The 23,472-nt window shown below is 40.0% G+C and overlaps 1 protein-coding gene and 1 long non-coding RNA gene across 6 annotated transcripts in view; one reads left to right on the top strand and one right to left on the bottom strand.

Moving 5' to 3' along the window:
• Positions 1–2,888: 2,888 nt before the first annotated feature.
• LOC139827371 (uncharacterized) lies at positions 2,889–7,684 on the bottom strand. The gene is made up of 3 exons (XR_011737900.1): positions 7,604–7,684; positions 5,040–5,160; positions 2,889–4,923 (listed from the first exon to the last, which is right to left on the bottom strand). It is a non-coding gene; the product is annotated as an uncharacterized lncRNA (long non-coding RNA).
• A 1,172-nt stretch (positions 7,685–8,856) lies between these two features.
• CHST9 (carbohydrate sulfotransferase 9) overlaps positions 8,857–23,472 on the top strand; it is a 95,182-nt gene continuing 80,566 nt past the window's right edge. Inside the window, exons 1-4 of one of the 5 annotated variants that reach the window (XM_065831419.2) lie at positions 8,857–8,975; positions 9,748–9,888; positions 14,494–14,553; positions 16,648–16,853. In XM_065831419.2, coding sequence (XP_065687491.1) covers positions 16,754–16,853 — 100 coding nt within the window. In that variant the 5' untranslated portion in view covers positions 8,857–8,975; positions 9,748–9,888; positions 14,494–14,553; positions 16,648–16,753. Of the gene's footprint in view, positions 8,976–9,049; positions 9,177–9,196; positions 9,889–12,129; positions 12,723–14,493; positions 14,554–16,647; positions 16,854–23,472 lie in introns of those variants that run through there. The other 4 variants (XM_065831420.1, XM_071804167.1, XM_071804168.1 and 1 more) reach the window with 4 other exon arrangements.

Below are 23,472 nucleotides of genomic sequence, written 5' to 3' on the forward strand. Positions count from 1 at the left end.
ATACATTTATGTCATAAGGTGAATTTCATACATTTTATTTGAAATTGATCCATCAATTGCAAACCATGATCTGAGGTAGCTCAAAGAGAGGCCCCATTTTGCTGGGAAGGTGGTGGAATGGAAATAATATCTATAGCCTGCAGCCACAGAATAGTATTGCAGCACTATACATACCCTTGCGGAGGGCAAGGAGACCTAAGCGAATGCTGCTAACTCATTCCCTATGGCCTCCTGTAGAGGATACCTTACCCTTATATTAAAAAACATACTCTAAAAGCGTGTTTGCAGTCACTTGGAAAGAAAAGATGTTCTGAAGAAAAACTCCTCCCTATCTAATTTGCTAAATATAGTTTAATCCCTTTACTAAAACATCTCTCCTCTCCCCCTGCCATATAAATTGGCAGTTGGTGATAGTAGGACTGTTGATTGAGTGGGAGCCTGAATTTTTCCATCTTGTTAGTCCTTGCTGGTGGTTTTGGGGCAACTCTCTGTAAAATCTGTTGTTTCACAGCTGGCAGCTAGCAGCTGGCTAGTTACTCCACCTTGAAGAAAGGATGTGGCAGTAATTTTCTGCAGGTCCTGGGGTGTGAGAAGAGGAATCACAGGTGAAGACTCTGGAGTGGCCCAGGCTGCAGACTGGGGAGGAGTTTCATGTTGTGGAGTTCTGGACTTCTAGGTTAATAAATCCAAACTGCAGTGAGAGAATGTATTTGGTTCTGTGCGGTATATGGTCCTGTAGCAACAGGGTGTCAATAGGATTTTCTAATAAAGGTTTCCCTGTGAGCTACCTAACATATAGGGCTTTTTATTACAGCAGATGACCCTGAAAATCCTGATTATTTCAATTTATTTGCTTTTGAACACATAGCTTGGCAGTCAGTGTTATTACACTGACACAAGCAGCAACTGTGTACCTAACACCAATTTGATGTCTATGAAAGAGGTTAAGGAAAATAAACAAAAATTCCTGCTACTATAATTCACTGTTACAAGTTTCAATTGGTTTTGGAAGCTCAGCTCTTTCTAGATGACCTGCAAATTTGAAACAAAGGAACATACAGATATATTTATAAATTAAAAGAGTATACATCATGTATGTGTGTAGTCTTAAATGTGTTTACCTTAATACATATGATCAATAAACAAAAACAGCTGTAGTTGGAAAATGTGGTCTATGACAACCCACAAATATTACATTAAAGATGTTAAGCGTGTATAGGACCCACATTTCTTGCAGTTTGTGCTTCTGTCTAACATTCAAATAAAAAACTTAAATCTCTACTGACCAAGAATTCTGCAGTTTATAAACAACACAATAAATCATTTTATCTGTGTCTTAGTTCCACAAGTACTGTCAAATATTTGCCATGATGACTGTAAAGCTTTCCTAAACAATATATTTTGTACCTAAGCATTTAGATTTAAAGGGGTAATTATGAAGTGGAACATTCATTTGTAAAGCAAACAAAAGAATAACAGGCTGCTTTGTTTATTCTTTAGCTGTTTTCCCATAGTAATTAAGATAATCCCAAAAATTACAAAACAACAAAAACATTCAAGTTTTCCATTTCCAAAAGTTGATTAAATTCCCAAGCACACTTAAAACTAACAAACAAACAAAACAAAACACACTTATAAATAAGTATAAACAATCATTCCATTTTTGAAGCCCAGATCAGTTGTGTACTAGGAAAGGTGCTTGAGACTATGCCACAGTTCCACTGGTTGTTAGCAAGTGCTTAATTGCACACATAAATATTTTCCTACATAAAGATGAACCATACAATTATTTTATATTCTCTCATGGATGGGGTAATAGATCATATTCCACTCTCCAGATGTGGAAAAACAGTGTCTAGCATTGAAAGTACTGCACAAATGCATTTGCAGAAGTTCATAATCTGTCCCATGTTACTTATCAAGTATTCTTAAATTTCATTCCCTAGACTGAGAGACAGAAAACTATGATACCATCTGGAAAAGGTGAATTCAGCAGTCACAAACCTAAAGGAAGTCTTGGCCAGGAGAATGAGTCATTTAATGCATCCTTGAGAAAACCACCTTTGTTGAGTAGGTTACAATGAGACAGAAAGGTGGTTTACACTGGATTCATGAGTGAGATAAATTCATTGCAGAGTTCAAACATAGGGTGAAGGATGATTGCTTCTTAATAAGGAAACAATCTGCTCTGGAGAGTGGTTTCCTTAGCAGGAAGCAATGATTTACCATGTAACAGGTTACCACAAAGAAGGTAGTGAGCTATTCTGTGTTCTTTGGGAAAAGAACAAGAAGAAAAGGGCATGAAACAAAAGAAGAAAAATTAGATTGGTTATGAGGAAAAGATTCCTAAAAATAAAGACAGACCTTCCTGGGAAACCTAATTACTAGAGAAAGTAAGCCAAATCCTGGAGAGCATCGTTTACATACAGCTGAGTTGAGCTGAATCAAGGGAAATTAACAGGAAACCTCTTAGATCTGTTAAGATTTTATGATCCTGGAGCTCCATCATGGCATTCACTTGCACTTTCTTCTACAGTATTTTTCAGCAGCAGAGTCTTCAGGCAGGACAAATGGACATGGGTATGTGATAGGAGGGAAACCACCTCACCTACAGAACTTTCTGCCATCATCATGGTTCCAAGAACAGCTCCACGCCTAGTTCTCAGCCTGAGCTGAAACAGTTCTTCCAGATCTTCTCCTCTTTGAACAGTCCAGTGTTAGGAACATATTTAATTTCCTCAGGCTATTCTTCCTTTATATGTAAAGCTATGCACTTTACGGTTTGGAAAGCTTAATTACACTATTACAAAGACACAGAGTTTAATTGCCCGTGTATGCTACTGACTCCCAAATCCATCTCATCTCCTCATCCTGACATAGAGCTTTTATGGTGTGAGGGTGTTCCCAGAACCAGGAGCACACATAATTCCAAATAATGATCCAGGTATGAGGAGGGATAAGAGAATGAGGAGTGTAGCTTTATCCACCTGCTAGATATCAAGTAAAACAGCATCACATGATGGTCAACCTCATCAAATACTGCCAACAGATCTAGCTACATTAGTTTAGTAATTAGATCAAAAGTTTATAGCTAAAAGAAGATGGCCCACCAAGCAATCGCCATTGTCTCAGTATAATATTTTCGTCTAAAAACCCAGTTGTGAGAAAATTTTTGGATTAAAAAAGGCAATAATGGGCCCCTGTTGGTTATGTCCTCTCAAAACCTATCTTTTGTTTTATATGTATCCCAACTTCTAGCTAAGTGGACATGTGTGATGAACAGTGAAATTGCTTCCAAATCTTAGGCCAACCAACATGCATCCTACAACCAACATAGAATATTTGACCACATTTTCATTAGATTGCCCCTGTAATAATACTTTGCAGAGGTGCAAAATATTAGGATGGTACTGACATTTGGCCAGATGTGAATTATTACACAATGACCAAACACTTGACACTAATGCCCATACTCTCTTTCTGTCTCTTTCCTACTATATCGTGCCTTGTTGTTAGTCTGCCTAGTTTCTAGTTCCTGTTCTACCTTCCATACTTGTTTGCCACAGAATTTCTCAGTATTTTTTTTTTTTACTGGCACATATGAATACCATAATGTCATAATTTGCTCAGTGTTTGAATCCAGTCTGTCAGAATTGGTTCAAAATATGTCCATTGGTCCTAATAAGAAAAGCAAAAATTCAATATGTAATACAATGCTGACACTGGATAAGAGAAGTCTATACGGTTTTATTTCATTCAATCCTCTTTTATGTGTGCTTCAGGGCAGCTGCCAGACTGTCATGTCACTATACTTCTACTTTTTATTCCAGGTATTTTAGGATGGAAGAGGAACCACAACACTGGAATTACACATCTAATGGTATGGTGTCTTGTTTCAACAGATTGTGAATCACTTTGGAGACACACTCAGTTTCATGTATCACTTCATTTCTCTGTCGATTTATATAGACAGCTTGTCAACAGATGTTGAATCAATGTAGAACTTTCTACTATCAAGAGTGCTGTTGGGAGCAAGAGAATTTTGTTTGTATCACACTCAGGGAGTAGAGACCAAAGCACAACATTCAGATTTTACTTCTCTGACATTTAATGGTCATGTAAGAGATAGCAAAACTTCTCTAAAAGGGGGTTCGATTTTTTTTTTTTTTTTTCCCCGCCTGTGTAATACCTAACAGCAGTCAGTCACAGCTGAGAAACACAGATTCCACAGTAAGGATGATCTCCTAATGTCCCTTCAGTCAAAACTGAAAGACAAGCATGAAGAACATATCCTTCAAGATCTTTATGAATGTCTTTAAAGCATTTACATCAAACAGTTAAGAAATTCACAATTAATTTTGTGTGAACACTGTGATACCGATAACTGAAACACCAAAGAAACTGTCTCCCACCTAAGCACTCTAATATCAAGCATTATTTGGCAGAACCAAGATAAATGTTTCCCCTTCTCTAGAACTAGGTGAACTGGAAATTACAATATTACAAAGCTTTATAAACACTGTTCAAAAGGCCTGGAAAAACAGACCTATTTTGGAATTTACTAATGAAAGTGATGAAGTCTTTCACGGGAGCTTCCTCCTTGCTTTACACACAGCATTGCAACAGAAAGCTTCCTGATGCTAGTCAAGGACCTCGTTCATCTGTTTGTGGTCTGTGATTCTGTGTTAGGGTAGCAGTCTTCAAATCTCATTTTAGGAGTGAGATGAGCCATTTTTGTGAAAGTGTGACCTTCTAATGTTTCGATGGGCTATCCAGGAAGACAGCATAGGATATCTCACATAGATTCGGACCATAGGAAGCCTGTAGTCCAACCTCCAGCACGCATCTGGGTCAGTCATGGAGTCAGGCCAGGTTGCTCAGGGCTTTAACCAGTCTTATCTTGAAAACCTCCAAGTACGGAGCCTGAAAAACCGGATATACATGAAACTACCATGTAAATCCATCATATAATAGTATAAGAACATAGATAAAATCATAGTTTGGGTTGAAAGTGATATTCAAAGGTCATCTAGTCTAACCTGCTGCAATGACCAGGGACATCTTCAACTAGATCAGGTTGCTTAGAGCTCCATCCAGGCTGGCCTTGAATGTCTCCAGGGATGGGGCATCCACCACCTCATACACTCTGCCCACCCCATGCTAGAGCAGAGGGAGTAAGAGAAAGGGAGTTAATCTTAACCTTCTCATTTACATCTGTGACTGGAAGCCCGTAGCAAACTTTCAAATACAGAATGAATTCACTATTTCAGAAAATCAATTTTCAGGATATTCTGAGGCATTTTCCAGCCCTACAGCACTTGACAGACTAGTAGCTGCCATTTGAAGAACATTTTAGAATTGGAATAAGATAACTCACCAACTTTCAGAAAAAAAAGATTGCAGCTGTTTTCTTTTGGCCATCTTTTGAGACAGGAGCCAGTTAGAATAAAATAACTTCACCATTAACTCACTGAAGTGCTTAAGTCAAGTTCGGTTTGTTTTTAGAGACTTCTTGAAAATGAAACTTTGTAATAGCTGAAGAACAACAGACATTTTGAATTGCCTAATATTTTTTGAGTGAACACACAACTTGCCTAGAAAGGCTTTGATGATTACCCCAGCATGCCAGTTACTGAGCAAATGAATTTTATAACAAGTTGCTAGCAGTATTTTAAAGAAACAATCAAATGCCCCATAGCAATTTTTAGTAGAGGCAAATTTTAGCCTCGTAACTGAGAAAAGGAGCATGTTGTAGGTGGTATATTTCTAGCTAATTAACCGAAAATTAAAAAAGCTTGAGGAAATAAAATGAAACTTCTTGCTGAATGATTTATGCCCTGGAGCAAAAGACACCTTCATAATGATAAAATACTCTTAATCACCAAAGGTTTGTCTAATCGTCTCTATATTGATGAACAACACACAGCACTGAAACTATGCCAGTGTGGCCTGTCCCAAAATTCACTGCAGTAAATGATAATGGCACTTGGAATGAATTTACCTAATCTAAAAAAATCCTCTGAAGGTCTAATCCTCCCCCCTTGGAAAAGGATCAGGCCAAACAAGCACAGTTTTGTCACAGTTGCTTCTTGAGTCATGGTTGTCATATTAAATTTTTCTTTAAATATAAGAATCCCTACTTCTGACTCCTTGCAATGTGTATATGTGTAGATGGCTGAGCTAGCTTTGCTGCAAACTTTTAAAAAAATGTCAAATGGAAAGCTGGGCAGCGTGGAAAGTTCAGCAAGAGCAAGGGGTTTCCTAACAGCTTACAGCTTACAGCAATGGTACACGTGGTTTCTGCCCCACCTGTCATGGGGGGATGGTCCCAGCTCCCACGGGGGATTCAGGGGACTTACACAGTGTGCACTAGCAGTCCACAAAGAAGCAGTTGTGAGTGTGGATAACTGTGACCTACCCTCCACACCAAACTTTCCCCCATGGCTGTCGCTGCGACGCTGAGCTGAAAAACTGCAGAGAGAATGTGCTTAAAGAGCCTAAATTGGTCTTTCTGCAGAGTAAATGTGTTTTTATTTCAACAAATTGACCTGTGATTCTTGGCAGGTTTCAGTTTCAATTCATCACCCGTTATCTTTCTTCTCTCACTGTCCTGACTACTGCTGTTACTATGAGGAGGCATTGCCACCAGCCACTGCCTCACCACTTGCAGATGACTCTGCTACTTTAACCATTGAGCTGCTCGTCTACCAGAAGACATAGGAAACATGCAGAAACCTGCCAAGAATAGGGTTTCTGATGCAGGTACTGGCTCTGTACCAACCCTGCTGACACAGACAGGCTGCCGCCACCCTTTCGTAGTTCTGTTTTCTTACATGTCAGGCCTCAGAAGGTGCTGATTATATTTACGTAGTTAACGAGCTTCCTAATCCAGTGTCTAATTTCACCTGCATGTTGAATTTTTAATCTTGTAATGATTCTTAAATCCTTAGTTGGTTCGGAAGAACCTGCAGTGGAACAGGTATTATATACGCTAAATGCAGAGGGCTTTTTTATTAAGTTGTAAAATGAGACTTGGTTTTATTCCAAAGTCATTAATTTATTCCTTTAACTGGAAAAAAAAAATCAAGACATCTGATCTTTTCAGTGTTATATATAACTTTAATAAGTTGATGGGTACAGCCTGAGTAGATCAATCTGAAGAAATATGTTTGTGACATGTAGTTATTGAGTGAAGTTAAATCTATAACACTCAGAAGGTTAATCTGTATAGCCTTATTAGAAGTTTCAGTGACCTCCATTACAATCTTCTGAGTGTATTACCTCAGGAAACCAAAATTCAGTAGACATGTTGTTTTCCCTAAAATCTCACTGGCCATCAGGGACTAATAGATCTGTAATTTAAATCTGAGGCTGCATTTTTTGTCAGGGCAAATGGTTATCATAGTACTGCATGCCTGCCAGGTTCTCTAAAGGGGGAAATGTTCTCAGCTCTTGTGAAATAGCAAACAACTGGTATGTTCAGCTGTTAAACCTATTTCCCTCCCTCCTTCCTCTTCATTTTTTCTTTTTTTTTTCTTTTCTTTTCTACTAGGGAGCCAGACAAGTAATGAGTGGGAAGAACAGTCTTTCAGTCTTTACTCACCAGAACTTTAAAAGTGGATCCATGATTGTCCTTAAAGAAAAAATCTTTGCTCCTCTGTGCCTGCTCTGAGCTGTCAGGCTCTGTAATCAACTGTGACCAGGGAGATCCTTAAATGATATAAAAGAGACCAAATTTATAGCACCACAGTGAGGCTATATGCACTCACACTACCCAAACTAAGCAGGAGCAGGATGGCTTAGCGCTTGGATTGCAAATCCATAGGCAATACCCCTGCACACAGGTCTCGGCTGCCTGTGGCTTCTTCAGATCCTGGAGCACTTTTCAATGAACATGTGTTGTCCCCAGCATCTAAGCTCTGGTCGAGATAATTACATTCTGCTAAATTAACCCCCCTGGAAATCAGAGCAGTACAGAGCTCTTTTACTGCCGCATCTGAACCATCATCTTGAGCTGGATGGTCATGTTCAACTTCTCACCAAAGGTGGTGTTGTGCTTTGCTGGTTGGAGAAGTGATCCCTGTGCACTGGCTGTAACAGTGCAATGAGATTATTTGAGACTTGGAAGGGCAAAAAGATGCTGTAAGAGCATGAAGTGTTACATTACCACTTTTTGCAAGAAAGCGCTTATGCCTTAAGTGAGTGATGGGGCAGCGACTCAGAGAGTGTTTCAAAACTAAGCGCTGGGGTAATGCCAGGGACACAGAACTGCAGCAAAATGCCCACAGGGCGGAGAGCTGGATAGAAGTGGTTTGAGCACAGCTCTGGAAAGTTAAAACTCCTCTGTTCTTACTCCATCTTAGCAAGAACTATTTTAACAAGGACTTCCTTGAAGAAACGTAAGCAAAACAATGTGCCTGTTGAAGGGAGACAATATAATTTATCTACATCGCTAGTCTACTGTCACAAGAAGTTGATAACGTTTGCAAGGCATAGATGAATTGTTAACAAGCACTAATTAAATGTTTTTCTCTGTCATCTCATTTCCGATAGACGACCACAGAGTTTTTACACTACCTATCTTAGTAGCTAATTCCAGCTATGATTTGCCTGTACCTGGCACCTTAGATACACTTATTTGCTAGCACAGACAGAGCCTACCTCTAGAATGTAGCAGCAAACAAAACCTGTTAGCAGAGCGCCTAACCTCAGGGGCGCTCGGAGGCAAGAACGGAGCGCAGTTCTCCGCGTAATACACGGGCTCTGCAGATAAAGCGGCGGCGGGGCAGGCGAGCAAACATCGGATTTACCTGCCCCCGCGTGGACCCACCTGCCTGGTGCCGGAGGGGGCGTGGCGGGGAAAAATCCCGTTCAGGGGGGGCTCCCCTCCCACAACGCGTCCGGTCCCAAAGTTTTGCGGGGAAAGTTTGTGTCTCGGCGCCGCTGCCGAAGCGGCTCCCGGGAGCGGCGGGCAGGTGAGGAGCTGCCGCGGGGGCGGGCGGGGCGGGGGCGGCGAGGGCCCCCATCCGGGGCGTGTGGGTGGGTTTGCGGCGGGATTTCTTCCCCGGCTTCGCAAGCAGCGGTTCCTCCGGCGCGGCTCCCTACCGACACCGCCCAGCCCCGGGGCGCCGGGAGTTGTACCGGCGGGAGCGGGAGGAGGCAGCGCAGCTGTCCCGGTAGGTTTTCGTGGACCGTCCCTGGGGAACCGGGGTGGCCCGGGGCGAGCGCCTGCCTCGTTCACTCCTGGCTTTCTGGCGCGTCCGTGGCAGGGGGCTTCTACTCCCGGGACCGGCTACCAAGGGTCGCCTCCTCTCTGAGAGGGGGATTACGGCTTGTCTCGGGGACCCAGGGCTCTGGAGTGTCCCCCAGAAGTTGAGCGGAATGGTGAGACCCCGCCCTGCGGCACCATGCGAGGCTGCACTCCGCAGAAGGACCAACTTTTCTGCTGACTCCTCACCTCTTCCTCCCCCGCCGCTACCCGCATCCCCCGCATCGTCCCACAACGAGAATCAGGCATTCAGAGTACGTCTCCAAAAGAATAATAATTTTTAAAAAAATGGCTAGTATTGTACGTGCGCTTTCAAGCAGTAGACTGAACGATTGGAGCAGACTGCAAGTCTGTTTGGCATGCTGGTAACACTTTGGTTCACTGCAGTCGATAAACAAGATCATGTAATTTCACCAGTTTCAAAAAGGGAAGATCTTGGTTTGACACAGACGTTTTCCTAATCTCCCCCATCCTAACAGGGGAAAGTCTACTTCCAATTCTGCTAGAAGACTTGAGAGCCATCAAGTTGCTGTCTCCTGAGCCCTGTTCCTGTTTAACTTCCCCAAATCCAGGTGAATTCCACGGGACCATTTGCTGACTTCACACAGTGCTCCAGGCAGGTAAGAGCTAAGCATGCCAAACCTGTCTTTGTCTGCTAAGGTGCAGTAGGGTCCCCCAGTCCTGTCTGGGAAGTGTTATGAATAATAATAATGCTTTTTCCTGTTTGAAGCAACATGTCTTGCAGCTGTAGAATGAAATTCTTAGTATTTAGTTTTCTGGTAAACTGTTGAAGTTCCAAACTCATACTTTCAGGGCTGGAGTGTCTTTTCTGTTCTCTTTAAACAAGCAAAACTTTTAATGAGGCTAATCTGTTAACCTGCGTGCTCACGGGTAGGACAATTCTGCATTTATCTGGTGTTGTTTTGTTCGTTTCTCTAGAAATAATTATTAGAACTGCAGCTTTAAATTCAGGTACAAGAGTGGCTGAGAGCTGCTGTGTGGATTAAACTGCTGCGATCTGAAGTTCAGTAGGATTTGTGATTGAGAAGTGGGACCAGGCAAGTGGTTGTATTTGTGCATGTTCTTAGAAGCAAGGCAGGTGCTATGGACTGCTTTCAGGCACCTGGTACAATTCCTATGGAAAGATTTAATGGCATCAGAAACAAACAGTTGTTTCTTTTCTAAAATGAGCCTTGTTTACATCCATTGCTTCCTTTAGAGGGTTCTTTTCTTTCTAAATATATTAAAAGGATAATGAGGAACTAGTAAGCTTAATAGATCAAAATGGTCAAATCAAATGCAAACCATGTTTTGTTTGCCATGTGATTAATTTTGTATAACGTGGTATGCTATGAAGTGCATTAATAACAACACAATTGCTATGAAAATATTGCGGTCTGCTATGTAATAAGGGAAAGTGAAGTAGAAAAATGTTAAATATGTGCAACTTGGCTGATTGGGAAATTACTTTGGTGATGCTGATGGTTGGAATTTCCTTGTTGCTCTTGAAATTTTAATTTTTTTAGCTCTGTTTTTTTTAAAAAGGGCTTTATTTTTTCAGTGTTTTCAATGGTTGAGTGAAGGATGTTCACTTTGTTTAAACAGCTCTCTCCTTTAAAAAGAAATCCTGAAGTATTTAATGCAAAATATTTAATTATTTTTTGTCTTACAGGACTCAAACAACATTCTCTTAACTTGATTTGCAAGGTTGTTAGGTAGTAATCTTCTGTTATTGCCAGTGATAAAAGTTGTGCAGGCCAGATGTTGTCATCAGTTGCACTTCAAAGCAACCTTCTTGTAAGCAGCTCTTTAGGTGAAGGAGTTGCTGAAGTGTCAGAAGGACTGATGTACCAGTGGCCCTGCATGCTAGATATCTCCCTCTTTGGCATCAGGTACTAAAATACTGTAATGGAGTGAGAAACTCATCGCCACCTTGGACTCAGCCCCTGTAGTGAGGCCTGCCAGATCATTAACCATTTCTCCCACCTCCCAAGTAGATTCCTAGGGATCAGAGAGGCTACATTACTGGAATTTCTCCCCCACATGCTTTTTTTTTTTTTCCGTCTACAAATTTACTCAACAGCACTGAGGTTGGTTATTTTGATCTGGTTACACACGTAATCTAAATTTATATAAGGACTTTGACTTCACTCAACCATAATACTCACTGTAATTTGATGGAGAGAAAAAATGGCAAATATTAGAATAAACCAGAACGAAGAGTAACACTGCCTGATAGCAAGAATTGTGCAAATATTGTGAAGAGCTGGAACTGCCACTTGTGAAACCAGAAAGTTGAGATGTGAACAGTGGAAAGGTGATCCTGGAGGATCACGTACACATGATGCAGGACAGATGAGAAGTGAGGGAGGAGGGGGAGCGTTGAAGTGAGAAGATATCTTTGCCTCCTTCCGCTGATTGAGCTGAAGGTAAGCTGGGCTGGTGTCCAGCAGGACATTCCTTGGTGCAAAATTTTCTTGCCATGGTAATCTGGTGGAGGCATCAGAAAAAGTCTTTCTTCTTGGGGTAAGGAAAGAAGGAGGGAAGAAAAAAATGTGTGTGGGGTTGCAGTAGCTTCCTGTGGCCTTTTTTCTCATTTTGCTTTCATTAATTCAGTTATGTCTAGGGATATGTGGAGTTGGTGGGAATTTGTGGTAACCCACAGTAATAGGAATACTCTGACATCTGTTTTTCTCTCATTATTCTGCTGGCTAACCACTCATCTTGATAATCTTTTTTATCTTTTTTTTTTTTCTTTCAGGTGAAGGAAATAAAGGTGCAGGGGAATTAAAAAGAAAGTTTTCTAAATATTTTGAGGCAATCTAGTATTTTGCTTTTTAAAATTTTTTATTATTATTATTATTATTTTATTTTGGAAATAGGTGCAGGTGAGTGTAATAATGGTAAGGAAATCTTAAGTTAGCCAAACGATACTGCGACCAGATGCCATTGATTTTGTGTGCTCTGGAATAGGAAGAAGCCAGGAATTGTAGCTGGGTGCTTGAGGTGCCTCTCCTCAGCTGCAGGTGTATTTGCTTGCCAGGAAGAGAAAGGTGAATGATGTAGTGAAACAAGGAACCATGCCAAAAGCAGGAGATGCAGTCTTCTCCATTTTTGGGTGGCTGTGCGATTTCAATTGCTTGTGTTGGCCCTGTACAGGAATGTGCCTCTTTGAACTGGACTCAAAACGCAACAAGAAAAATGCAAGGATTTTACATTAGTGGAATGTTGTTTCCTGAAACTCTTAAATTTGACAATGGAATTAAACAATTTGCCCTCAGAAATGAATGATTATAAACTTGTCAAATTTCTATTTTTTTTTCTGCAAAACAGTCTATATTTTCATCTAAGGCATGTAGTGGTTTTGTCTGCCAGATGAACTGTTTCTCCACAATGGATAAGAAGAATATGCATACATCTCTCTTCAGTACTCAAAAGAACTTTAAATTTTGGGGTGCGTGCATCACTGTGACGTTTTCTGTGAACGCTTGAGTTGAAATGGATAGTATGTTGGGGTCCATGTTTCCAAAAGAGATGGGGGGAAGGTCAGGCTAAAGAAAGTTCAGCATTGGTGAGGACACAGCAGTTTCTTAGGCTGCATTAGTTTCCCCATAGCAAGGATCCCATCCAGCATTATGGTCACACTATACCCCTGTGGAGGAGCCATGTTACCCAGGATTTGGGGCAAAGAAACATTTAAAGCTTAACTAGGAATGCTGAACCTCTGTCTGGATACAGCTGATCTCTTTTGGAAATACTTAGGTTGGAAGTTATTGCTTGTTGGCTCTTTCTTCACAGCCACAAGAGAGCATTCATCTTGATTAAAGAATATTTGCAGGTATTTCCTCTTTGCCAGGACACTAGAGAGTGTTATCCATGACTGTTGCTTTTTAATACTGAAGGAGAAAATTCGTAAGTGTTGTGTGACCATTTTTCAAGTTCTACTTAAGACTCATAGACGCAGACTTTTTTAATGCCACCATCATTTTTTCATATGTGGCTTACAGATCACTATGTTAAATAAATCAAACTACTTATTCAAGCTAAAAAGCCTTTAAAAAAATCTCATAAAGTAGCAGAATAGATTCAGATTTTGGATGAGTTTGATGTATTTAGAGTTTAACCTGTGCTAAAATAGGTAGCCTTAATTAACACTAATGTAACTCTTGTTTAAAACTAATCTTAAAACTTAGCCAACACGTAAACAAAGAATATTGTTTTATATAAATTAAATTTAAATTAACTAAACTAGTTGCAAGCAGCATGAAAACTCTTGATACCAATGTAATTCTAGTGACTGTAATAGTGAATTAAATTTGCCTTAGGATGTGTTTGACAGTTTAATAAAAATGCACCTTGAGCTGCTGTTTCTTTTTAGGAACTACTATCCACTCAAATCTGAAACTACCCCAGTAGAAAAACATGTTTTCTTACTCACAGGTTAAATTGCTTGGAAGTGCTCAGGATTTTACTGTGCATCTGAAAGGCGATGATGCAGGGCTTGTAGATGGTTCTGCCTGCAACCACGATGGTGCTTGGGCAAAGTCAGCTGTATCTCTTTTGCCATCATGCATCAGGGATGCATGTGATGGTCAGCATTGCTGAAGGAAAAACCATCAGCACTATTACTTGGGGAAATCCTTTGGGGGCTATAGTTTGAATAAACCAGTGTTTCCTGACTTCCTTTGGCATTAAGGTCCTCATTCTTTCTTTCTGGAGCAGTTTTTAGCTGGATGAGCTTTCTGAGTGTTACTTTGCAGGTGTGTAAGCCCTCAAGATGGTAGCAAGAGCTGGGCAGGCAGGGATGATGAGAACAAGTGGCTGCAGAGAGCAGCAGTGCTGGCCTACACATGTCAGAAATCTTCATGATACTTTGGGATACTTTGCTTTCAACATCACCCATATGGCCTAAGAAAGCTTTTCTTGCCCACTCAAGGACACTGGTTTTCAAAAAGGGGGGCTGACGGTGCGAGTTTTGTGTAGTCAGATGGAAACAAGTGACAAAACCACACAAGTGGGCTTAACTGGCAGTGTGTCACTGTTTATTGTGTGTGTCTGCATTGCTCACTTTTTATTATAAGGGAGAAAGTTACAAATCCCAAACAACTTTTCCAAAATAAACTGACTCCTGCTTTCTGGTACCTGCAGTTGAATTAATTTCTTTCAAAGATACTCATTCAGACTGTCATGTCTTATTTATTTGGCTTTTTTTTTTCTGAATCCAGATGCTGTTGATGTCCTGTTACACGAACAACGTAGCTTTTGTCTGGGGGAAAACAGAAGAGGTTTGTATTTGTTGGTCCTTTGATTAATGGTTCTTGAAGAATTGCTAATACTGGGAAGCTTCTGTCTCATCAGCAGAGTGATTTCTGAAGACATGCAACCAGTGTATTTGCTGCAGGATTGAAGTTAGGTGCAAAGAGTGGGAGCAAAGACCTAAGTAAACATTTCAGGGTAGATTAGGAAGACTGCAAGTCCGCAAATGCTGAGGGCGCTGTAGGGAAAAGTACGAGTGATAACAGCTAGCAAAGAGCTGGCTGGAAGGAGGCTCCATTACCCACACCCTTGGAAAAGACACCTCACAGAGAACTCCCCAAGTGTTTTCATTGCTTTTGCCCAATCTTCACTGCTTCCTTCTGAACCTGTGCATCATCACAATAGCTGCAAACAGGTGCATGCATACATGTAAGAAATTCCAGTTTTGCAGAATCAAGGCAGAAAGAACTAGATGGAATTAAGCACCCACTTGCCTTTCTTCTGTGTTCCAGATTCAGAGCAAATACTTATGACTCATTCAACAAAGACTTCAGACAGAACTTTTACATTCTGTTAATGTCTAGCTATCTGTCTTCTGCAGTACAATTACATATAAAATGATTAATATTTAAACTCTGGTTTACATTTTCTGCAGGCAAGTTTGTGCTTCACAGAGAACTGTATAATTTTAATGTCACAGAATTGAAAAAAAAAAAAAAATCTTTAAAGTTCCTGAACACAGTTTTGTTGTTCTTGAAGTTTTTTGTCTCTTAGAAAATGTAGTTACTTTTTTTTATTCAACAGCGATTTTAAATGGGAGTTACTGCTAAGCCTTATGTGTGTGTGTATTTTTAGAAACTCAGCAGTTATAGATGTAACAGTGCTGAGTTATTTAAAAATACAGGCAGTAAAAATACATCAGGCAGTACATGTACATTTCAGAATAGCTGTTAAATACCTGAATTTTACTTTTCTATTTATATGGATGCACATGTAACTTTAGCTATGTTATTTTAATTGATTTCTCTTTCAATAATTTTTCAGTAAGCTGTATTCCTTTAAAAGCTTGAGTTTTTCTTTGCATTCTTTGTGATAGTTTACCAGATGCTTCTATCAGATGCTCACTTACAAGGGTGTCCATTGTGTCGAATTTCAACCCTTCTTCTTTTGCTTTGTGGGCCAGTTTCAACAGCTGCTCTTCAGCTGCTGGTAATGCTCTTTCAAAGAGAACGTGTTCTGATTCAGGTTAAGGAGTTGGCTTTATCTATGATCCACAGTGTCTTCTATGTTCTGTTCTTGTAAACTGAATTTTATGGCCCCTTTGTGGCAGGTGCAGAGTATCGGGTAAATCACTTCCTTTTTCTGAGCCCTCTGCTGTGCAAGGAAGTAATATTTTTGGTAAGGCTTTACATTTGATCTCGTTTCCATTGGAATTAGTAGCAAGAACTCAGCTCTTAACAAGTCTTTCCCGTGTTGCAAAGTAGCTGGGTGAAAATGATCCTTTAAGTCCCTTTCTGCTGCATTACTGATGTCCTCTTATGTTGGCGTTCCCTAACCCTGCAAAACTTGGATTCGTGTTTGAGGGTAAACATCAGAATATGACTCCCCAAAGTGTAGGCTGAACCGATGCAGAGGCACTGACAGCAGAGTCATGTTGTGGGGGTGACTGAGGGCATCCTTCCTTGGGCACACAGGGCTGTGCGATACAGAAGCAGAGATACTGGTTTGCCCATCACAGGGGGCTGGTACCACTGAGGTGCAACCTGGCCACCTGAGGGGGTCTCTAGCTGTTGCTGTAGCTTCTCAACTGTGAGGATTGGTGGGCAGTGATGTACTGTTGTGACACTTAGGTGTCTCATCTGGTGTATCACCTCCCTCTGTTACGGCACTGGGCGATGTTGGGTGGTGTGGAGGTGAAATGGTTTCTTCAGTCACTTTGAGAAACCTTTCAGCCTGGAACTCATCCAGGGATAGACAGATCAGTGAGATTGTGAGCAGAAACCTAAGCGTTGAAAGTAATAACTTGTAAGAGTGCCAGCTTGTATATGGTATGCTGTTTACACAGTCTCTTGCGAAGAATAAAAATGTAACGTGAGAACTAGCTCCACCTCTTGTTCTTCCAGGTTGCTGTCTCAGAGGAAGATACAGAAGATGCAGGCATGCTGAAAACTTCAGAAAAGTGAGCCATGCATCTGTCTGAAAGCTGAAAAGTAGCCCTCTGACAGGGTCATGAACCTAAGACAAGTCTTTGTGTCTGTGCTGGTGTTTGGAGTAGCTGGTCTACTCCTCTTCATGTATCTGCAAGCTTGGATTGAAGAACAACATACAGGTACAGTAGATTTTCTCCCTTTTTTAATGCAATTTCATCTATTACTTAAAAAATAATTGTAAAATCAGTTAAATACACATTGACACTTAGGGGGAGTCCCCCTGTTTGACGGTAGAATGGCATTGAAAATGGCCTCATTTTATTTGCTACACTTCATACAGGCATTAAGAAATTTCTTGAGTTGCATGAAAGGATGCTCCCAGCTACTTAATTGTATCATATGAGCTTCATTTCCAAAAGCAAGTGTTGCAAAAGCATTTTGTGCATGCCTGAAGCCAAGCAAGTCCAGTTTAAGAGTAGTTCTGTATGCTGATTTGCTGTGGGTTTTGTAAATTTTATTTTGTCCAGCAAAGCAATTTTTGGAGAATTATCGTTATGTCTTGTTTGTTGTTTGAGACATAGTTAGATAGTGGGCTTACAAGACTTTTCTTAATATACAACATCAGAGTCATACTGCAACTTTGTTTAAATCCATGTTAGCATTGGCTCAGGTTGTATTTCTGTTGTTCTCCATTTACCATATTTTGATTTGCACGACAGGTTGATCTAGATTCCTTTATGGATGAAACTAAACCAGGCTATTTACCTCAACCTGTAGTGGGTGCTCAGTTCACAGAACCAGTCTAGGGTTGGTCTGAAGTAAACCCCCTTCCCGCCTCCCCCAAAATGTGTATAGGGTGGATGTTAGTAAGGCTCTTAACACCCACTATTTTGCTCTGCAGAGCCACTCCTGTTGCACAGTGTTACTTGGTGACATAGCCTTGATTTTAGTTGTATACTTGTTTTGTTGCGGGGGCAAGAGGGTGTGTGTTTGTTAGGTTTTTCTCCCCATTAACAACAGCAAATGTTCCCAACTTAAGAAAACCTGGCTTTTATGTCCTCGCCTCTATTGCTCACCTTCCATTTCCTCTGTAAAACTTGTGTTATAATATGCTGATAGCATTCTGAAGAAATACATGTGTAAAACCACATTAGTCTTCTGGCTTTATTGATCTGTGCTTTGACTCCATATGAGCTGTTTGACTCTGTTTTGTTTTAGAGAGCAGTGATGAGGTGGGACCTAGTGCGTTATTCCTGCAATACTTTGACAATGACCTTGAGGGTTTTTTTTCTTTTTTTTTTTTTTTTTTTTTTTTTCCTCAACTAAGTGCAATGGTCACAACATGAATTTCAGCTTGTTAATGTTTCTAGGCTGCTCCATGGTATTTACAGACTTACATTAGCAGAACTGTTGAAAGAGGTAGCACAGGCTCCCTTTGGAAATGTTGCCCTGTGATCAACTGTTGACATGAGGGTGCTGGTGGAAACAGAGAGCTGGGGGGGGGCAAATTTCCTTGAAAATCTTTGCTGTTTTCAGGAAAGTTAAGGGCAGATATCCTTGCTTTCAAGGTAGTTCAGGAATGTAGATGATGACTGTAGATTATTGATTTATTTACTTGCAGACATTCTTCACATGCCTTACATCTTTTCTTGTGTTGTAATTAACCTTTCTTTCTTTGCACTGCTCCTTGTTATTATTTCTTGCTGTGCTTTTTTCCACTCCTTTCTTTTGTCTGTATGTATCTACCATTAAAAGAAACAGGAAAAATAAAGGGGGAATTGGAACATTTTGTGTTCTTTAGGGCAACCAGATGCTTTCTTTGGGGTTTTCTCTTTGATGTATTGCCATAATCTTCTTCAGGAGAGAGACTTCTCCTTGTACACAGAAGTCATTTCCATGTGAGAACATGTCTATAACAAAATGGAAACTACCAGAGAATAACAGAATGGTTAGCGAGCTTAAAGTGTGACTGAAGTTTTGAATGTCCTTTTATCTCACTGGACTACTGTTGTGACAGCACTTGAGCAAGATCCAAAAAAATGATTTTTGGCATTCTCTACAGCTGTGAGGTCATGCACGTCAGAAAGAGCATTCTTTGGTTTCTGTTCCTACCTCTTCTTCTTCCAATTTAACATGTAGGGAGACTTTTTTTTTTTTATTTCAAACACCTGTATCTCCTCTAAACCTTTCACAGTTCGATTCTCTAATGTTCCCCCCATATGTTTCTTTAGAGTTGATACAAAATAAAACTTATTTGCATATATTTTGCATTACAAAATAAGATATTTGCATATTCATAATATATATTGGTTTAGTTATGGGCATTTTGTACTCTGTCTGTTTATTTATTTCCCTTTTCTGCTGTGGCTTTCATATTGCCCTGTGCTGTGCACTGTGGCTTTTGGGGGATGAGCAGTGTCTGGAGAATCCCAAACTGATAAGTATCTTTACAAGGATTTTGTGTGCTCCTTTAATCATATCACTAGTCACACAGCTGTAAGACAGCTAGTTTCAATCTGCAAGTGGCTGAGCATGTGATTTTATGTTCTATTAGGAAATGGAAAGCGTGCCTCGTGCTTTTCAACTGCTGTGCTATGAACCTATAGAGACAAGTGTTTGTTCTAGGCAGAACTATTTTTATCTGCCACGGTGCCCTGCTCGAGACGAACAACATTCTGGTTTCCATTTGGTTGGTGAAGGATGGAAAGTTGGCTGTGTTTGAGTTAAGGAAAGTATCTGTTCCTCACCAGTGAGGTACTGCTGCCTGCCACCCCATTCCTCTAAATATCTGACTTAAAGCCTTTATAAATCACAGTCATTGGAAGAGATATTATGTTTTACTTGTTTCTGGTGTTCATACTTATTTCTCAGGCTCTCTTAGCTGTGTTGGGAATGATTCCCAGTCAGATGTAGATTTTGTGGGGAATTGGAAAATTGTATGGTAATACACAATTTCCTTACTAGTGTTTGTCCTATTATATTGAATTCAGACTCTAGCCATCTTTTCTCTTTTTAGATGTTCATAATTTTTCACACTAGACCTAATGCCACTTTTCTTTCATAGTTTGACTCCTTTCTCTCTTTTTGCATCTCTTCTTTCTACTTGAGGTCTCAAGTGTGCTTTGATTGCCCTGTTTCTTATATTCCTCTAGAACTGATCTTATCTAAGCATGTTTTCTTCTGATTTACTTTTGCAAACTTCCCTCATCATTCAAATTTATCCAGCTCAGAGACACCTTCCCTGATCTTTCATCCTGTCAGTCTACTTCAGATGCACCTGCAGGCTTGGCAGCTGGATGCATCTCTCAGCACAGCCATGTCTTCTGCTTCCGCCCACTGTGCTTGGCCTCTTCAGATTATTTCTCATCACATTCATCATCCCTATACCTTAAACTGAAAATTTTTCATTTAGACATGCCTAAGAAACAGCTGCTAGCTACATGGTGGTCCTCTCTGGTGGCTTTTCAGAGACATTAGCAGAGTAACAGAACAGGCTTGTTTCTTGGTTTAGTTCTATGCATGCAGCGTATAAAGACAGGATGATATATCCTTACTTAGATGTAGCATAGCTCTTCTGTCAGGTGTCTTCAGTTCACCTCAGTGCAGTAGTGGGGAACAGACTTGTCAAGAATAGTGTGACATGAGTGTCAACACTTACAGACCATCTGGCTGAAAACTTCATTAGCATCAACACTGATATTGTAATATATATGGAGTACTTCAAGTTCTCCATGTATAAATAAATTCATATACATAAATGAAGGTGGATGTGAATTCAACTAAATCCTATAGTTTTTCTTGACAGTTCTTTGTACCATCTTGCATTCTTTATTGAAATCATCAAATATTGTGGCACTGATTACATGCTTAGTAATTTCTAGCACTGTTAATCTTATACAGGAGAAATAAACTTCTGAGTCTTTCAGAGCCGATGTTGAGATTTATAACAGGAATCACCAGAATTAGGGGGATGTGGGGTGCAAAGGACACTTGCATTTTAATCCTGCTGTGTTATAGATGTAAATTGTAATTTTAAGTTAGTGATTCTAATTTCGTACTTTAAAATTCTTCTTTGGGGGGTGGTGCTGATATGATTTAGTGTGGTTGATTACTACAAAATAATACAAGAATATCTTTGCGAATAGATCTGGATGCGGGTTTATGTAGGGTTTTGGGGTGTTGTTGGTTTTTGTTGTTGTTGTGTTGTTTGTTTGTTTTTCTCCTCCTAAAATATTTTTTGTGTGTGAAATATGCCTAGTAACTTCATTATTATGAAGGGACTGATTCAGTGTTTCATGGGATGCAGTATGACCACTAATTAATATGAAGAAGGCTGCACTGCCTCTGTCCTCCCATAGATCTCTGGTTCCTGAAGGCGGGAAAGTCTGCATCTTCTCTTTCCCAGCAGCTTTGTATCTCACTGTATGGAAATTCCTGCCATGCCTTTCTCAGTTCATGATATGTTTGACTCCTTCGATATTTAGCTGCCATGTACCAATAGCATGAAATAAACTAAAAAATGTGAGTTTTTTGAGGATTCTCTCAACTATAAATTCAATAACATATTTGAGCAGAAGCTGATGACATTTCATTATTGTATATAAGCTTTTGACAACCCACCCAACCTTGTTTTTGCATAGATGACAGAGGTCTACTTAGTAGAAAGTAGAGTAAAAAGGTATACCATGTATCTTAACTGTACTGAAGACACCTTAACATACTCTTTCTTGCCTATTTTCAAACAGGACTTTCAAAAGAAGCTACTGTAACTTTCTTATGTCTATAGGTATATAAATGAACTCACTTCAGAATTTGTATTGTAACTACTGCTGGAAGGTTTTTTGGCCTGGTGTTGAAACAGTTGTGAAGTGGGGTGTCCTCTTTCTTGGAAGGATGAATGTCAGTTATGCTATCTTCAAAATGCTCTTTTGAGTTTGATATGAACATGTATAGGTAGTCTTCACACTGTTTTCCAGTTATTCATATCTTTGGAACAGAGCATCTAAATGATGTTTGTAAATGTGATTTTTACATGGAACCATTAACAGCCATGCTTTCTGTTAAGTAGCTATGCTGTTTTTATACAATATGAGCTATTCAGCTTTTGTATACTAGAATTTTCTAACAGATGTGCTATCATTGAGTGAAGTGGTCAGTTTTCAGTTATTGTCTACCGTTGTTGTTACTTTTAATAACTCAGTTCATAGCACCTTTTCAGTTCTGGGAAGCACTTTCCTTAAAAGTTCATCGTTCAGGCAATGAAGCTCTGTAGTTTTGTCTCTTCAGTGCACTGATTATATGCAATACCATTTAAGACATACATATGGCCTTATAAAACAAGAAGGCTGGAGAGGTAATTTTTACTGGCAGGTCCTCATTTAGAAGTAATAGTAGAAAATCTCTGAGATAAGTTTCTTTGTTCCTGACTTGTTCTGGCTTCCCTTAAGAGTGCTGCACATTTTCAGAATAGCAAGTGGCTATTCTCTCTGGCAACCAATTACAGAACCCAGGGGAATGGCAGGAAAGTGTGTTCGGGGAGCTTCAGGTTGAACGTTAGGAAAAGGTTCTTCACCCAGAGGGTGGTGGAGCACTGGAACAGGCTCCCCAGGGAGGTGTCACGGCCCCAAGCCTGGCAGTGTTCAAGAAGAGACTGGACAACCCCCTCAGACACGTGGTGTGAATTTTGGGGTTGTCCTGTGTAGGAGCAGGAGTTTATGATCCTTGTGGCTCCTTTCCAACTCAGGACATTCTATGATTCTATGGTTGTTGCTGGAGTACATTTAAGGCTGCTTACCTCTGTGTCTGGTGTTGGACTGCTTTGATATGTTGCTCAATTACAAACAGTCCTGTTAGAACATGTGATGTGGTCTCTGCAAAATTCTAAGGGAAACCTTTGGTTTCTTATTAGAATTAAATTAAAAATTCCGATGGTTTTAGTGTATATGCATATACATAGATGTATGCATGTATATATACTTTTAGTATCCTCCTTATTTCCCTTCTTTGTGTGGGAGTAGGGGCTGCTGGTAGGAGAAATGTTTTAGACAGAAACCTATCTTGTTGCTTCAGTCAGATATTTGGATACATGGGGAAGAGCTGTCTTGGTGTTCAGTCACAAGATTCTCTGTCTTTCTGCTTCCATTTTACTCATTTGGTGTTATTGTAAACAGGTGATTGCTATGAATTAAGGATAATTCTTGATGATGCAATGTCTGTGGAAAAAAAAATTAAAGGTCAGGAGACTGACAGGTTACAAATTATGGGAGCCATTTTGTTGTATGAGAGATGAATGTCCTATGGATGATGTGCATGTTTTACCTGGGGAAAACGTGATGTATATCTGGGAGCAAAACATTCAAGAAAGAAGAAAACTTCCTTTTTTTTTTAACATGGAAAAACTGGATTTATTTTTGGTTCTTCTATATTTTTAAAGGAAATCATTGTTGTGCGGCAGCATGGAGATTGGCTGGGCTTTCAAGTTTGGGTCCCTGCTGCCCCAGGGAACTGCCCTGTTTCTCCAAAATAAGATGTACCTCAAAAATAAGCCCTAGTTGTGGTTCATTAAAAAAAAGTCAATTTAAATAGTGTCCAGGCAGCTATAGATGTAAACAACTAATAGGTTTTGGAACAAAAATTAATATAAGACCCTGTCTTATTTTCAGGTAAACAGGGTGTCTGACTTTTTGTCTTTTTTTTTTTTTTTTTATTGTTGTATTGATGTTAATGGTGTACTCAAAGAAAAAGAATGTTCCTACATTTTTACAGTATCTCTCTGTGGAAGGCGTTTCATAACTGTCA

Source organism: Patagioenas fasciata, chromosome 2, assembly GCF_037038585.1.
Source record: "Patagioenas fasciata isolate bPatFas1 chromosome 2, bPatFas1.hap1, whole genome shotgun sequence".
In the NCBI taxonomy this organism is placed as follows: Eukaryota; Metazoa; Chordata; class Aves; order Columbiformes; family Columbidae; genus Patagioenas; species Patagioenas fasciata.